The 12,700-nt window shown below is 43.0% G+C and overlaps 1 protein-coding gene across 3 annotated transcripts in view; it reads right to left on the bottom strand.

Annotated features, from left to right (window-relative positions):
* pde9aa (phosphodiesterase 9aa) overlaps positions 1-6,195 on the bottom strand; it is a 160,855-nt gene extending 154,660 nt beyond the window's left edge. Inside the window, exons 1-3 of one of the 3 annotated variants that reach the window (XM_050048350.1) lie at positions 6,098-6,195; positions 5,184-5,238; positions 2,724-2,794 (exon numbers count right to left, since the gene is read on the bottom strand). In XM_050048350.1, coding sequence (XP_049904307.1) covers positions 2,724-2,745 — 22 coding nt within the window. In that variant the 5' untranslated portion in view covers positions 2,746-2,794; positions 5,184-5,238; positions 6,098-6,195. Of the gene's footprint in view, positions 1-2,723; positions 2,795-5,183; positions 5,307-6,097 lie in introns of those variants that run through there. The other 2 variants (XM_050048351.1, XM_050048352.1) reach the window with 2 other exon arrangements.
* Positions 6,196-12,700: the final 6,505 nt, after the last annotated feature.

Consider the following 12,700-nt stretch of genomic DNA (forward strand, 5'->3'; position numbering starts at 1 on the left):
CGTATGCTGTAAAGCCCTGTGAGGCAAATTGTGATTTGTGATATTGGGCTTTATAAATAAAATTGATTGATTGATTGATTGATGTACCAGCCCCTAGTTAGGCTGACTTAGGCCTAGTCTGCCAGGGGACCCCCTATAATACACCGGGCACCTTCTCTCCTTCTCTCCTTCTCTCTCTCTCTCGTGTCCTGTTACTACATCTTGCTAACTTGGCCATACTGCATGTCACTAACTCGGCTTCTTCTCCGGAGCCTTTGTGCTGCACTGTCTCTCAGGTTGCTTATATTGCAGTGGTGCCTGGATGGTGTGACGTGTGTGGTTGTGCTGCTGCCGTGGTCCTACCAGATGCCTCCTGCTGCTGCTGTTATCATTAGTCATACTTCTACTGTTATTATACACATATGATTATTGTCACATATGTATACTATCAGATATTAATATATACTTTTAACATATTGTACCACAACAGCTAGAATTATAATTATAATATTATTACTTCCATTAATGTTGTTGTAAGTTACTGTCATTACCGTCTGTCCTGCATCTCTCTCTGTCTCTGTCTCTGTCTCTGTCACTCTCTCTGTCTCTCTTTCTGTCTCATTGTGACATACAGATTACTGTTAATTTATCATGTTGATCTGTTCTGTACGACATCTATTGCACGTCTGTCCGTCCTGGAAGAGGGATCCCTCCTCAGTTGCTCTTCCTGAGGTTTCTACCGTTTTTTTCCCCCGTTTTTCCTTATCCGCTGTGAGGGTCCTAAGGACAGAGGGATGTCATATGCTGTAAAGCTCTGTGATTTGTGATATTGGGCTTTATAAATAAAATTGATTGATTGTTTGATTGATTGATTGATTGATTGATTGACAAATCCATCTCCATACAATGGTAAAATAGCTGCTAGCATGGCCGTAGACTTCTAGGTTCACACATAACAGCAATGTCATTCAATGAAGTGATAAAATGCTTTTCAGAACAGCTGATGTGCATCAGTGCTGTAAAAAGGTAGGAGATGGTGTATCCCATCAAGTTGACCTGCCTGGCACATATGCCCAATAAAGGTTCTTAGTTCTGGGATTACTTCAGCAATATGCTGCCCACTGAATATGTGCAGTAGTGTTTCTCTCACTGGTCCTGCGCATCAGTTCCCACTCAGGTAATAGACTTTACATTACAGATTTTTAAATCATTTTTCTTGATTCCAGGAATGTTCACAAATACAAAACCTTCATAGATCAAAAGTTAAGAATAGAAAGAGTCATCATTGACCCTGTGTGCAGGTTGAGGTGTCCTGTCAGTGGTGTGGGAAAAATGAATTTAGGGGAGCAGGGGATCTTTTTGCTGCAATACCACAAGTGGTATCGTAATTAGTGACTGATTCTCCAAATACAGTTGCTTGACCCTCCAAAGTGGTGCATCCTTTCAAGATAGCGCCCCCACTAAAAAATCTACTGTTATTAGCATAAGCCAGTGACATTTCTGATTGCATAAATTAGCCTAGTGTCTCACAGACTTTTCCTTAACTTATATGAAGCCAGGATAAATCACACACAAATCTTACAATGCCATCGTATAGAGGGTTTATTGTTTTTGCAATTTATTGTTTCTTATCTGTGAATCAAAAGTAAATAAAAGCTTTGTTTTTACCAAGAGAAATGGTTGTCAGTTTACAACTAGAATTACCACCCCATGGTTGTATGCCTCCGCACACCAGTCAAGTTTCCCTTACAGTTTACATCCACGTCTGTGAAAACATGAATGCTTCACATCCTTTTGTTATTTATGTGACAACGCCTGAACGCAACACAGGCTCCACTCCATAGACTTTGTGTACAGTGCCTATTTTCAGCGCATTTTATGCTGTTACATTCAAAGCAATATCAGCCTAATAATTCCAGAATGATTAATTCTCACCAAGTAGAGCTACTGAAGTCATCTGGTGGAAAATAATGCATCCTTAAAAAAAATTTAAATCACAATATATATATCGCTGGGGGCAAAAAAAATCGCAATGTCAATTTTTCCCAATATCGTGCAGCCCTACCACGAACATGCTGAAGCATTTGTCATCGTGTAACGTTATTCGACATAGGTGAAAACAAATGCTGTACAAACATTTATTCATTTGTTCCATTTTAGATGATAGCGGTGGACCAATTTCATATTTGTTTACTTACACAAGCACTTATCTCTTGTTTAGAATAGAAACTCAATAAAATTTGTTTTGCTGACACCGAAAACCTGTAAGGTTTCTACACAGAAAATTCACAGGAAGAATCGATAATGCCATGATATCAATAAAATCCTATCAATTCCCATCCCTACCAGTGTATGTGCCAAATTTGACAAAATTCCCTCAAGGCATTCTTGAGATATCGCATTCACAAGTATAAGACAGACAAGGTCACACTAACCTTGACCTCTGACCTACGACCACCAAAATCTGCTCAGTTCGTCGTTGAGTCAGTTAATTCTTCAGTCCAAGTGAGTGTATGTGCAAAATTTGAAGAAATTCACTCAAGGTGTTCTTGAGATATTGTGTTTACGAGAATGCGACGTACAGACGAATGGACAACCTGAAAGCAATGCCTGTGGCACAGAGGCATAAAAATTCCTGTACTAATACTGTATACCTTATTCTGGCAAAGTTGTTTCTTTGTGAGTATTACAGTTGATGACAGAGGTGTGTAAATATGTCGGTGGGGTGGTGGGAACAGACTTACGCTCTATTCTCTTCTCCAACATGGCAAGGCGGTTGGTGACCTCAGCCTTAAGCTCATTGATCTTGAACGCCCTGTGAACAGATCCCACATGTTGGACAATGATGAAATGAAGAAATGATTTAAAAATAGTTGAAATCTGCATCTGACTAACTTTTCTGCTCAAACTTGTATATTAAGTGTATCTGCAAAAACAAAACTTAACGTAATATGCAACAGAACTGCAGTGGTTCTTAGATAAATTCATTATAGTCTATCAGCATAAAATCAACAGCTTCCGTAATCAGCTCATTGTTTTAGGTTGTTTATGAAATTATATGAAAATCATTTTCCAGGATTTATAATCTGCATCTCAAAACTGAATTCATTTTTTAAATTGTTATTCAGATAAATTAATAAATTGAAATTACAAATAATCCCGGACGCGGAACCGTGGACCAGCTCTTTACCCTTGCCAGGGTGCTGGAGGGGGCATGGGAGTTCGCCCAACCAGTCCACATGTGTTTTGTGGATTTGGAGAAGGCTTACGACCGTGTCCCCAGGGGCATCCTGTGGGGGGTGCTCCGGGATTATGGGGTTGGTGGCCCCTTGCTAAGGGCCATCCAGTCCCTGTACCGAAGAAGCGTGAGTCTGGTTCGCGTGGCCGGCAGTAAGTCGGACATGTTCCCGGTGAGGGTTGGACTCCGCCAGGGCTGCCCTTTGTCACTGGTTCTGTTCATAACCTTCATGGACAGAATTTCTAGGCGCAGCCGAGTGGTGGAGGGTGTAGGGTTCGGTGACGGGAGGATCTTGTCCCTGCTTTTTGCAGATGACGTGGTCCTCCTAGCTCCATCGAACAGTGACCTCCAGCTCTTGCTGGGACGGTTCGCAGCCCAGTGTGAAGCGGCTGGGATGAGAATCAGCACCTCTAAGTCTGAGGCCATGGTCCTCAGCCAGAAAAGGGTGGATTGCCCACTCCAGGTCGGGGGAGAGGTCCTTCGTCAGGTGGAGGAGTTTAAGTATCTCGGGATCTTGTTCACGACTGAGGGTAGGATGGAGCGGGAGGTTGACAGGCGGATTGGGGCGGCGTCAGCAGTGATGCAGGCGCTTAACCGGTCCATTGTGGTGAAAAGGGAGCATAGCCAGAAAGCGAAGCTCTCGATTTACCGGTCGATCTACGTTCCAACCCTCACCTATGATTTACCGGTCGATCTACGTTCCAACCCTCACCTATGGTCACGAGCTCTAGGTAGTGACCGAAAGAACGAGATCGCGAGTACAAGCGGCCGAAATGAGTTTCCTCCGCAGGGTGGCTGGGCTCAGCCTTAGGGATAGGGTGAGGAGCCCTGACATCCGGGAGGGACTCGGAGTAGAGCCACTGCTCCTCCACATCGAGAGGAGCCAGTTGAGGTGGTTCGGGCATCTGGTAAGGATGCCTTCCGGACGCCTCCCTTGGGAGGTGTTTCGGGCATGTCCAACCGGGAGGAGACCTCGGGGCTGCCCCAGGACACGCTGGAGGAATTACATCACCCGGCTGGCCTGGGAACGCCTCGGGGTTCCCTCGGAAGAGCTGACGGAAGTGGCTAAGGAGAGGACTGTCTGGGCTTCTTTGCTGAGGCTGCTGCCCCAGATACGCGGAGGACGACGAGTACAAGTACGAGGAAATAATTACTACACCCCTACAACTGATTCTCATTAGTTTATGTAATTACTCTAACAGTGCCACCACTGTTGCTGTAACTACCGAGAAATTATCAGACCTTATCATTATCAGACCATATTACACAACTTCATATCATATCTGCCTATTCATTCTGCATTGTTTCCTTTGCACCAGTGTCCTTTCCTGTGCATGTCTGCTCCTACTGTATGTATCACTGAATTTGAGACTATAAGCACCAGTGTCACCCAACAAAACTCCATATACATGGTGTGTGATTGGGGTGAATAAAAAACATGATACGAGAACTGAAGAGAAGGAGCAGTGAAATAATATCTGGAGTCAGTGGGGAAGATTAGTAAAAAGTGCAAAGACAAAGCTGAGAGGCAGATATAAATGAACTGATTAAGAGAGAGAGCAGCATCACAACACCCAATAATGTTCATATGTTGTAGCTGCAGGATGAAAACCTTGTTACTCTTACAATGAAGGATTGCTGCTGCATAATTCGAGGCAGAGCTCCCGCCTCTTCACTTGCATAAAAGATACATCATCACTAAGTTACAAAACAAGGTTTTTTTTGTTAGGTCTTCTCCCAACGCCAAAAATTAACAGTACATGAAAAAACTCACAAGAATTAGCAACCTGATTAAAGGAGGAAGATATGTAAAGACAGTAATGGAAGCTAAAGTAATTATTTTCATTAATGAATATACAAAACTGAGAAAATATCCACATGTAATAGCTCCACAGTAATTGGTGCAGTAAAACAAGTTAACAGTGAAGATTTGCTGCTGTACGAACAAACTGAGCCAGCTGCTTACCTTGAAAACTGCTCTGCTACTTGCGTCAGTACATTCTGAAAGAGTTCCTCTTTATCTGAGGGGAGAGGAAGCGTGGAGCTGTGTTACATATACACACACCCACACACACACCCACACACACACTGTCAACAGACTGTATGACTGTTGGGTCACACAAACACAAGTGCGTGCACAACACACACATACACAGAGGAGTCCAGGGTTAACATCTTGAATCCACTGAGGCAGAATATTTCATTATAAATACAATAGCAACCAGGCATACTGTGCACCACTAGTCCTGTTAAACACACTCACTCACACTCAGTTTGTCTATCACACACACACACACACACACACACACACACACACACACACACACACACACACACACACACAAATACATGCAGAGTTCAGTGTTTCCCCTACCATTATATTAGGAGGGGGCGCATTTTCCTGACTGAACCCAACCGGAGTCTGAGACAATTATAACCGAACCCGGCCCGAACCCGACAAGCTTTCTGATTTTTAAGTCTGAACCTGACCCGAGCTTGACGTAGTTTGTTACCTGATATAGTTAAGTTAAGTTTTAAGTTTAAGTTTAAGTTTATTTACTTTATTAATCCCCCTGAGGGGAAATTCCTTCCTGAGGGGAAGTTATTGTTATGGACAGTGTGTAAATGACCATCTAAAGACTGTTGTTACGCACAGTCAAACAGTCTTGCACAGCAGCGTAGCACGGCACTGTACACACATTCAATTGGAGTGGAGCCCCCCCCCCCCCCAAGCTGTAAACCAAGGGGAAACACTGGAGTTTATGGAACTCAATCAGAAAGCGTCAAATGGCCAAAGCAACAGATGGCCAAGGCAAAAGCGTGAGGAGAGAAAAGATAAATAAAATGTGTCCCCTTTCCTCTGGTCTCACTTTCACTGACCAGCAGAGTGTCTGTAGTGGAACCAGCTGACAGCTTGATTTGATATTTGATACTTGATTTTGATATTAACAAGCCACTCCTGATTCCTCTCCCCACACAATGAGAACAGGCTGGACTCACAAACAAAGCACTGCCACTGGCTAAAAGCTCCATTGTTGTGGGCAAAGTTCAACACCACACGCCAATAAACTCACGGCTACGAGAAATTGTAAAAAAAAAAAAAAAAATGTTGGTTGGTAGTAGTTTGTACATTGTGTCCCTTACATTCCATGTTTCACGTGGGGGTCACAGGTCAGTTCAGACTGTTGTTAAAAAATTCCTCTCTGTGATTAATTAAGCTGGTTCAGCTGGAGTGACTAAGTGGACTGGATTGTCACTCTCAGACAATAACATGCTGAATTATATCAGTTAACAAGCACATTTGAAATCCAAAAGTTAATAGGTTACTGGTTAAAAATAGAGGATTTGTCAGCAATTGATCCAAATCCCCTTACAGCAATTTTTGGTATTCAGTGTGAAGACAGTCATCTTCCTAAGGTACAGGCAAATTGCATTGCTTATGTCACCCTTTTAGCCAGAAGGCTTATATTACTTAATTGGAAACTGGGTCAGAGATACTATTATATTTTAATAGTGTATGGCAAGCTTTTATTATTATCAGCTGTGAGGTTGTTGTACTGTTGGTTCTCAACATCTGCTGCAGAACACATGAATGGTGAACACACGGATGGAGCCTGCTGACTGAACATCAGCATATGCCCAATTATCCAAATGTGCCCAGCCTTCCAAATCCCTTCCCAGCCACCAATTGATTTGGTAAATGGTAAATGGACCTGCATTTGTATGGCGCCTTTCTAGTCATCCGACCACTCAAAGCCACCTGTTACTCAGTTTTTTTAACACACTCACACACCAATGGAACAGCCATCGGGAGCAATTTGGGGTTCAGTATCTTGCTTCCAATTGGTGGATGACTCACTCTACCTCTGAGCCACAGCCCCTTCAATCTGCTGAACTTCATTCAGCAAAGCACCTTATTTAGAGAAAAAGAATAGAAATATGATCAGCATCCTGAATAACGTGACAAGACACATTTTCTCTTATTTTTGCTCATATTCACAATTTGTTCTTATTTTGTTAGCATCCACTGATTTCTGGGATTCACCTCTTTTATTATTTTTGCTCTTTTCATATTTAAATGTCCAGTGTGTAGGATTTAGTAGGATATACTGGCAGAAATGGTATATAACATAATAAGTATGTTTTCTTAGTGTATAAGCACCTTTAAAAAAAACAAACAAAAACTGATGTATTTTTGTTATCTTAGGCTGAGCCGTTTATATCTACATAAGGAGCAGGCCCTCATCCACCGAGATGGTCATGTTGCACCGCCATGTTTTTTCAGTAGCTCAGAATGGACAAACAAAACACTGTCTCTAGAGAGGGACATCCGTGTTTTTGCATTTTCATGTGGGCCACTGTAGTTAGCAGCCCCTCGACTATGAACATCAACAGAAAAATGCAGATTTTTTGCTTTAATTAGTGCTTTTACTGGTTTAAAACACCTAGGTCATTGGTTTTGGAGAGGAAGAGACTTCTGTGCTCCCAGTTAAAAACTCCTGAACATTTGGATCTTAGGTTATTCGAGAAACTAGAATTACTGCCCCACAGTTGTGTGCCTCTGCCATACCTGTCAAGTTTTGGATTTGAAAATAAGGGAAATTTTCTGGCACCTGCCACGAGCCGTCCCACCACCCCAACCAAGCTCCAGTATCCCTTACATTTTATGACAGGTGTACAGGAAATCTAAAATAACCACTTGTCAACCAGACCCGCTGTCGACACTAACCTCGTGACAACTGCCACCCAGGCTACTGCAGGTGGCAGTTCTCGCGAGGCTAGTGACAGAGTTCAGTTTGGAGAGGCAGAGGAATGTTTTTTTTTTGTTTTTTTTAAATTATATTATAATACGGAAGATTTACGGGAAAATACTAATACGGGAGGACGGCGGGAAAGAGGGGTAAAATACGGGAGACTTGACAGCTATGGCCTCTGCACATCAGTCCATGTGCATTTACAGTTTCCATCCACGTCTGTGAAAACCAAATCCAAGATCATATTTCTCCTGTTTTAGGTTCTCTGCACTGGCTCCCTGTAAAATCCAGAATTGAATTTAAAATCCTACTGTTAACTTATAAAGCTCTAAATGGTCAGGCTCCATCATATCTTAAGCTGCGTTCACACCGGGCGCGAGTGAAGCGAATTACTCGTGTGTAACGCGAGTAACGCGCCGCGCGTAATGCGCGAGTTTGGACGCTGGACCATTTTGTTAATTCGCGTTATCGCCTCATTCGCGCGAGTAGCGGAGAAGCCGGCTGTGCTAACTGGAACTAAGCTAGTGTTAACGTTCATAGTACAACCATTCTGCAAACTAATTAAAGACACATATTTACAGAACTTACCAAGTAGACCAGTCTCCTCGGCGACTTTCACCCAAGCCTGCTCCTTTTTGTTGCGGTCTCTGTAGAGTAGACACGTAGTATCATATAGCTCCGGGTAGCTGCACACCGCAATGATAAGTTTCTCTTCCATCTCAGCATCAACAACTGGACGTCAGGGCGTCAAGACGTCACTGACGACCATGGCTGAGATAACCACCATCGCTGCTTTGTACCTGCTCTGGAAGTCACAGATGCATCGGAGGGCCAAACGCCGTCGTTTTTTGGGTTCACCCTATCCTGCAGAAGCACATCCAGCTCAGCGAGTTTCACCACCTTCTCCAGGAACTCCGTCTGGATGATAGCCGCTTTCAGCGGTACTTCAGGCTGACTGGGGCCCAGTTTGAGGACCTGTTGGTGAGGGTTGGCGCCAGGATCTCCCGGCAGGACACCAACTACAGGCGCTCCATTTCAGCTGCGGAGCAACTGGATGTTGTTGACACACGCCAGTGACGTCGGGAGAATCTCAACGCTGACTGGCTTTCGCGGCACAGTGTCACGCGAATTCGCCTCAAAAGTTCAATATTTTCGGCCGAGGACACTGGTCTACTTGGTAAGTTCTGTAAATATGTGTCTTTTATTAGTTTACAAAATGGTTGTACTATGAACGTTAGCACTAGCTTAGCTCCAGTTAGCACAGCCGGCGAACGTTAGCACTAGCTTAGCTCCAGTTAGCACAGCCGGCTCTGTGATAAAGCTTATAGTTAGGGCTGGCTCAGGCTTGCCTAGTACCAGCCCCTAGTTAGACTGACTTAGGCCTAGTCTGCCGGGGGACCTCCTATAATACACCGGGCACCTTCTCTCCTTCTCTCTCTTTCTCTCTCTCATGTCCTGTTACTGCATCTTGCTAACTCAGCCGTACTGCATGTCACTAACTCGGTTTCTTCTCCGGAACCTTTGTGCTCGCAGTGGTGCCTGGATAGTGTGATGTGTGTGGTTGTGCTGCTGCCGTGGTCTTGCCAGATGCCTCCTGCTGCTGCTGTTATCATTAGTCATACTTCTACTGTTATTATACACATATGATTATTGTCATATATGTGCTACTATCAGATATTAATATATACTTTCAACATATTGTACCACAATAGCCATAATTATAATTATAATTATTAGGGCTGTCCCAAATAGCATTTTTTAACATTTCGGACCTTCGGCAGAATTCGTAACGAATATTTGAATATTCGTTCACGGGGGGGGGGGTTTTGCACAGCGGCGACCAGATCTTTGCTCTCAAACCACAAATAAATGTGATGGCACAACAGTCTCCTTCAGTACATTATTCTGTGCTTTCTTTTGATTTTCACATTGGCTAGTCATCCTGTTTACTTTGTCTTCTGATTAAATCGGAACCGTTGAAACAAGTTGTAGGAAGCCTCTGCAAGTAATTGGTTGCTGGCAGACACTCTGTGCTGCAATAAAATGGTTAATCAGCAGTGCCATGCACTGTAGAGCCGATGCGCTGCTGGTTCTGCTGGCCTGAATTGAATATAATGTCTATAGCCTTACTGTTGTGTGTACAGCATTTATAGACTGAGCTGAGTAGTGATGCGCAGGTCGACCCCGCAAATGGACCTGCGGGTCGGGCAGCAGTGATCATCTGTTAAATCGGTCTGTAAATGATATTTTGACATTATTGGCTATTACTGTCATGGCATCCGAAGGTACTGATGCGTTGAGCAGGTGACAGTCCGCGGTCGTTTTCAAAACACACTTGTGTCACGCACTCCAAAAGAAACTTGTTGAAACTTTAAACAATAATTTATTGTACAAAACGGGGGAAACAAATGTTGACAAAAACGGTTCCATAATTCATATTAAATTCAAAAGACAATGAAAAAACAGCTACAAGTTAGAGGGAATAGTGATAAAGTGGTAAAACTTGGCATTGATCCACAGCCTCAGACGGATGCGCTCAAGAGTGCCATGCGCACAAGCTCAGTTGTTAAGATATACTATATTTTTAACAATGCAATTTAAAAGTTTTGATTTTTATTGATGACCTACATTTAGCAACAACAAAAAGACTACATTTAGCACCAAAAAAAAAAATGTAAAAAAATAAATTAAAAAAAAACAACGAATACCTACCCATAGAAACGAATATTCGAATATCCGAATATTTGGGTACAGCCCTAATAATTATAATATTATTACTTTCATTAATGTTGTTGTAAGCTATTATCATTACCGTCTGTCCTGCATCTCTCTCTGTCTCTGTCTCTCTCTCTGTCTCTCTTTCTGTCTCATTGTGTAACATAAATTACTGTTAATGTATTATGTTGATCTGTTCTGTACGACATCTATTGCACGTCTGTCTGTCCTGGAGGGATCCCTCCTCGGTTGCTCTTCCTGAGGTTTCTACCATTTTTTTCCCCTGTTAAAGGCGTTTTTTTGGGGAGTTTTTCCTTATCTGCTGTCAGGGTCCTAAGGACAGAGGGATGTCGTATGCTGTAAAGCCCTGTGAGGCAAATTGTGATTTGTGATATTGGGCTTTATAAATAAAATTGATTGACTGATTGATTGAAACCTGGATGCTTTACACACAGATCTATACAATCAGCACAGTTTCAAGATTAGAGTCACCAATTCAGTATCTGACCAAATGTCTCCCCTTCTGTTCCTGAGTTATGACACTGAATAATTGAAAGAAAAGTGTTTTATGCAGAACATGATGATGTCACAGTGAAGTTGACCTTTGACCTTTTGGATATAAAATGTCATCACTTCATCATTTTATCCCGTTAGACATTTGTTGGAAATTTTGTCATAATTAAACTGAGAATTTTTAAGTTATGGCCGAAAATATGTTTTGTGAGGTCACACTGACCTTGACCTTTGACCTTCAACGACCTAACTCTAATCAGCTACTTTCTCAGACCAAGTGAATATTTGTGTCATATTTGAAGAAATTCCCTCAAGGTGTTCTGGACGTATCACATTTAGAGAATGAGACGAATGCAAGGTCACTGTGACCTTGCATCCGTCTCAGAGACCGCTGCAGAGAATTCGGCTCCTGGTAAAAATCTCCTGAACAATGAACATTGAGGAAATCCTAACCTGGAATTCATGCTGGGCACATGAGAAAAGTTAAAACTGGTTGCAATCTGCAATCCTCACCACTAGATGCCAATAATACATACACAGTAGCCCTTTTTAGATAGGAATTGTGCAAATTTGCAGGAAAGCCCAATCAGTCTTTTTTCAGCATTGGCAGTATAATAACAAAATCGGGGAGGGTGGCAAAATGCCGCCTACCTACTTTTGTTTATACAGAATGTGCCTTTTTCGGGGCAATGGGGGGCGTGAGCAAGTAACAAAACGTGTAGCTCAGCGTGTGACGTGAATAGTGACGTGGGAGGGAAGCCGCAGCTAGTCAGGCGGCGGTAGTCAGGCCGGGATTCTCTCTTAAACTGGCCCGTTCTTCACCGTCCCCGTCATCTGACAGTTAATGGCCTCTTCGTTTGCGAGGGCAAGGAGGACAGTTAATGGCCTCTTCGTTTGCGAGGGCAAGGAGGACACGCAATTCTTTGTCTCCCCAGTTGCTCATCTTTACAGTATCTGTTGCTACTAGCTGCTCGCTAATTCCTGCTATCAGCTGTTTCCTGTTTATCCACCGCAAGTGGGTCGCACATGTGGCATCATCAACAGCTCCTCCCACAAGTCATCCACAGCCCCTCCTGTTGCAGAAAGCCGCCTCGGTCTGTATAAACTGAAAGGGTTCCTCCAATATGACTACCCTACAAGACGGAAAATTGGGCGCCTCGGATCAACTCGCCTTTCCGCCTCTGTGTATAAACGCTCGCAGCTGGCCGGCAAATCGGCTCAACATTCGCGGAATATCTGGCAGTGTAAAAGCGGCTACTGTTTCTTTAACAGAAAATTTTATGGAGTGGTTGAGAGTGCGCTTATCAAGATGAGATGAAAACATCTTGTTTTCACAAATTGTTTGTCAAGTGGTGTAAAGTAATTATTTTTGATTTATTGAATTTTTTTTTCTGCATGAGTACTTTAACTTTCAAACTTTTTAAAATATATTTTCCTGATTGTACTGACAGTACACCACTGCTGTGACACAGCAAATGTTTTGTCATTGCTGTTTTTTTGA

Source organism: Epinephelus moara, chromosome 7, assembly GCF_006386435.1.
Source record: "Epinephelus moara isolate mb chromosome 7, YSFRI_EMoa_1.0, whole genome shotgun sequence".
NCBI lineage: Eukaryota > Metazoa > Chordata > Actinopteri > Perciformes > Serranidae > Epinephelus > Epinephelus moara.